The sequence below is a fragment of the Notolabrus celidotus genome, chromosome 6 (assembly GCF_009762535.1).
Source record: "Notolabrus celidotus isolate fNotCel1 chromosome 6, fNotCel1.pri, whole genome shotgun sequence".
Lineage (NCBI taxonomy): Eukaryota > Metazoa > Chordata > Actinopteri > Labriformes > Labridae > Notolabrus > Notolabrus celidotus.
In genome coordinates, this window is record NC_048277.1 from 25693046 (window position 1) to 25697870 (window position 4825).

At 45.5% G+C, this 4825-nt stretch overlaps 1 protein-coding gene across 1 annotated transcript in view; it reads left to right on the forward strand.

Moving 5' to 3' along the window:
• Positions 1–4435, forward strand: part of reln (reelin) — an 83047-nt gene extending 78612 nt beyond the window's left edge. The window contains exon 64 of the mRNA XM_034685146.1: positions 3064–4435. Coding sequence (XP_034541037.1) covers positions 3064–3160 — 97 coding nt within the window. The 3' untranslated portion in view covers positions 3161–4435. The remainder of the gene's footprint in view (positions 1–3063) is intronic.
• Positions 4436–4825: the final 390 nt, after the last annotated feature.

Here is a 4825-nt window from a genome sequence, read left to right on the forward strand (position 1 = left end):
AATGACACTAAGATCATACTATTTACTTACAACAGAAGGACCTGTGAAGGAGGGTGCACATCCATGACAGTGTGCCTCTGGTCTGCTTTTCATTAATGTTTCCATTTTCACTTAAATGTGCAGAAATGGTCCTGCATTTCATTCTCCAACAACTATCCTGCACTGGTTTTATGATTGTTTCTCTCCTCTATTCCACAACAGTACACATTTTATTTGGTTTCAGCCTGTAACCAGTATCAAAACACATTTATTCTATGTGAGAGACTCAGCCAGTTTATAGCAAAGCTGGAGATTCTGCAGGGCACTGAAAATATCATAAAGCTACGCAGCCAGCATATTCTTAACATTGCAATATCATTAAGCATTTTCAATGCATTCTCTGCATGTTACCGTGGGTATCAGAGCAATGTTCTCCTCATGTGGGTGTTGATTGTTCATTGAGACATGTACCTAAGCTTTTCAAATGCTGCACACAGCAGCTGTGCAATTCAAGGCACTTCAATGATTCATATGCAGTTCATACAAAGTTCCACGTACACACACAAACACACACTTATGCCTAACCTGAGCCGTCCCTGGTCTAAGTGGTCGTGACCTGTCCCACTCCCTCCCTCCCACTCCCACGGTTTTCAACAGTGTCTGCTGAAAAGAGTGACCGTGATCCTCACACTTTGCTCTTGTTGTTTATTTCTCTCTGTTGGCCACTCCTCCACTCCTTCACACATTCTTCCTCTCACTCCTACTCCTGCTCAATCCTTCCTTTTTGCTCCTCACGCGTTTCCTTCCTGCTTAACGTGTTTGGTCATGTGGTCACGCTCCCTCCTTTGCTTGCGCCGCATCGATCCTACCTTACTTCATCTCCGTCCTTCTCCTCCTCCTCCCTCAAAACTCTCTCTTTCCCTCTGTCTCTCCTTTTCTCTTCCCATTCTGGCACACAACGGATGGATTACCTCTGTGTTTCTTCTTCTTTGTCTCCACTCTCTCTACCTGTGGTTATCTCTCACTTACCATTCATCTGTTACATATTTCTGCTGTCTCGCCACTCAATCTCCATCAACCTTTCTTTAACTCATCCTTTCTTCCTCATTCTCTCTGTCTTTCCAACTCACTCAACTCTTCTTCCTTAAAACTCTATCTTTATGCCTTTCTTCTCTCCTCCTTTCTCCCCACTTTGGGCCCCTGCCTCCCCAGGCCGGGGCTCCTACCCCCTCAGACCTTTCTGCGAGACAGCAGTCCCCTCCTCTTGCTTCTCCCCTCTCGCGCTCTAACCTCTGCTCTCTTCTGTATTCTGCTCCCTCTGGCATGGCTGTAGTGTCAGGTAAGTTCTCCGCCTCTTCCTGAATGCAGCCCCCGCCCTCAACCCCCCCCCCCCCCCCCCCCCCCTGCTCCCTACCCTGTCTTCTTCCCAAGACACTCTGCACAGCCCTCTCACTGACACACTCAATCCTCTTCATCATCACCACAGTCATACTCATGCCCATGCTTTAACTCGAGCACTAGGCAGGTCAACAAGCAGGCCAGCTGCTCATGGTGTCCAGGTGGAGGCTTCTCGATAAAACTATATCCAACACACAGACTTTAAATGATATATCCTAACACAGACAGCAAAATGACATTCACGATGACGCAGGGTTTATCAGGGTGCTTTTACTCAAATCTTCAGAGGTGGCAATTTTCTTTCGACTATTTCAAAATGACATTCAACTCCTGATACATAATCTTTGAGACATTTTAATGTGATAAAAAAACATACAAATGTCGATGGTACTGTGTTTGTGTGTATATGTGTGATGTATTCCATCACTATACCTTTATCTGTTTGTATTGTTCTTGCTACTACCTCTACTGCAAACTGCTGAAGTGTTTCTGACCCAGCGGCTTATTCACTAGCTGACATGCACAGTCCTACTTGAAAAAGAGAACTGTTTGTGGGTCCAGCATGTACTTCAAACCAGCCCAAGCACTGGAAGATTTATTTTCATTCATATATCAACATCAATTGCAATGCAGGGCAACTTGCATCATTGATTGTAAACGGAGGCTCATTTGCCGAAGAGTTTCATCTGACTAACCTCCTCCATCCAGCTCCTTGCATGGCTTAACTGATGAACTGTTTCAACAGCTCTCCATCTCCCTTTTCACTCATGGCTGTCTGTATGTCTGTTGACAACAACACCATGACTCTGAGCCAGGAGCTCCCTCCTCACACCCCTCCACTTTCTGGATCAGAAAAGAACTAATGAGCTCACACACCCACACACACACACACTCCAACTATTGCAGTCTACCAGCCATGCCTTCAATCCACCTCGGCATCTCCACCTTTACATCATCAGCTATCACAGACACACACACATCATGCACCATGTCTACCCTTCCCCACCCCTCGTGATACCCCCCGCTTTGCAGAGGCCCCTGCCTGCCCTGGCTGCACTCCTGGCTCACTGGCATCGCCCTGCTGGATGGAAGAGGCAATGAACAGGCTAAGCAAGAGCGATCTTCTGCAGCTTTTCTGTCTCTTAGTTAAAGAGAATCATTCTCCGCTCTCAACCCTGCACTTTTATGACTTTTATTTAGTTCTTTTCTTTACTCCCAGTGATGGCTGTGGACCTCTCCTCAAACACTCAGTGTCAGAGTTTTTCCTCTAGTTCCTGTGGTAGTATGTTTGTAGACTCTGTGTCCCATGTCTTGTCCTGTGACATTTGGTTATGGATACATGTAGATAGTTCTACCACCATTTCCACCATGTAGCCTCCCATCATTTGTGAAAAGCTTCAACAAATCCAGTTGTGTACTGTAGAGTAGTGCCACCCATTCTCCAGGCCACGAGACCCATGCAGCTGTTGAGTGTTTAAGGTTACGGCTGAGACGTGATTTAAAAAGGCCAGCATGAACCTGGATGTGAGTGAGCGTGAGAGCTGCATTCAACCATTCGTGAGATGCATGCCTGATAGAGAGTGTGTGCATGGGAATGTGAGGATTTATAGTGCCTCCTTTCTCGGTCACTAATGTTCATACTCCTCCTTTTCTCTTCCCCCTTTCACTGTCTTTGTATCCCCTCAGCACTCGTAAACAAAACTACATGATGAACTTTGCCAGACAGACTGCCGGCCGTCACTACTACAGCCGCAAGAGGCGGGCACTGCAACAGCGTGCCTGAACCCAACAAGAAGGGATTCGCCCTCTGACCTGCCAATCACACATCGACCCACCATGTTCATCCTTTTTCGTCCTGTCGAGTCCCATCCACCAGTGGATTCCAGTCAGCCTAAGACTTCCCTCATTCGTTTCTCCCTACCCTCTGCCACAAACACTGGGCCGTCCTAACAGTTTACAACAGCCAATTAAGGCCTTCCCAACCACCACGGGTCGGGGGGATTGAAACTCAGAAGAAAGGAGCGAAGCGGCCATTTTGTTTACTTATTTCATGGACGGTCGGAGTTTCTAGTTGTTTGCTAATTGTTGCTGTGGTTCTTCTGAATCCCACCTCCGATAACCCTTCCCCATCCCTCCCTTCTCCCTCCCTCCATTCATCCTCCTCTTCCTACCACACTGTGAAATTGAGAGATAATATATCACTGCTGAACTGACCAGCCCTTTGGAGAGTTGCCTCCTTGTTCCACTGAGCCGCTGAGGAGGACCACTCCACTGCCGCTAACCAGTACGCCAGGAGAAAGACCACGACGATGATACTGACCATTAAGAGGAATACCGGTGATGAAGCTCAAAAAGAAAAAGGAAAAAAAAAAAAAAAAAAGAGTACTGTGTTCTTGCTGTTCTGTGTGTCTGTGGGTTCTTTTTGTGATGAGTTGACTGTGGTGTTCTGTTCATTTGTTTGTTCGTTTTCTACTAATTCATATGCTTTTAATGGGGGGAGGGGAGGGGGATGCTGGGTTATGTTTCTTTTCCCTGGTTTATCTGGAATGGATGAGGGCAGGGCGAAAAAAGCCCGGCCCCCAACGTAAGAAGGAACGAAAGAACGATTTGCACGACGGGAAAAGGAGAAAACAAGAAAAAAATTAAAGACTGAAAATGATTTTTTTTTTTTTTTACCATTTTTTATATATGTTGGTTCCCGAAAATACAGATATTTATGGTAAATGGTTCTTCACGTAACCTATTTAAGATGCACTGTGCGTGAAATCTGTATGTTATTTTCTAGTGTTAAGTTATTAGGCAGTCGAGTAAAGCTCTCAGACTGCATCATCTCCCCTCTTCCTTCTCTTGTGATGTTTCCCTCCCACCCATCTCTCTCTGCTGATTTCTGATACCTGGAGGTGAGGCTCTCTTAGTGTTGTTTTTTGAAGTCTGTGTAATATGGACCCTCTGCCCTCAGTGTAACTCCAGTATAGCAATCTCCTGTATATATATGTATATCCACTATGGGGAGACCCAGCAGCCTTATAAAGGGAAATAAAGAACTGTCCAAACCTCATACTGTACATATTGCTTCAGCTGCTCTCTTTCACTCTTACAAGATTAGCCTGGAGTCTGTTTTAACTCCACTTGTCAACACATCTCAACAATGAGTTAGCCTGCCTCAATACTTCCAACATCCTTCCTTGTCTGCGGCTATCAGCTGCAAATCCAGTCCTGTTGGATCTTATTAAAAATGCAAATCATAAATAAGGCCATCAGTGTCTATGTTTGATGTCGCAGAGCATTCAGTGGAGTCTGGTGTATATGGCATTGGACAATAAACTCTGGTTATTAAGGTAGAAAAACACGCCATACAATTGTGAAGGAATTGTAAGGCGAATTGTGAATAATTAATACTGCAGCCTTACCTTGTATGTGCACGTGAGGAAGAAAAGTGCCTCAAATA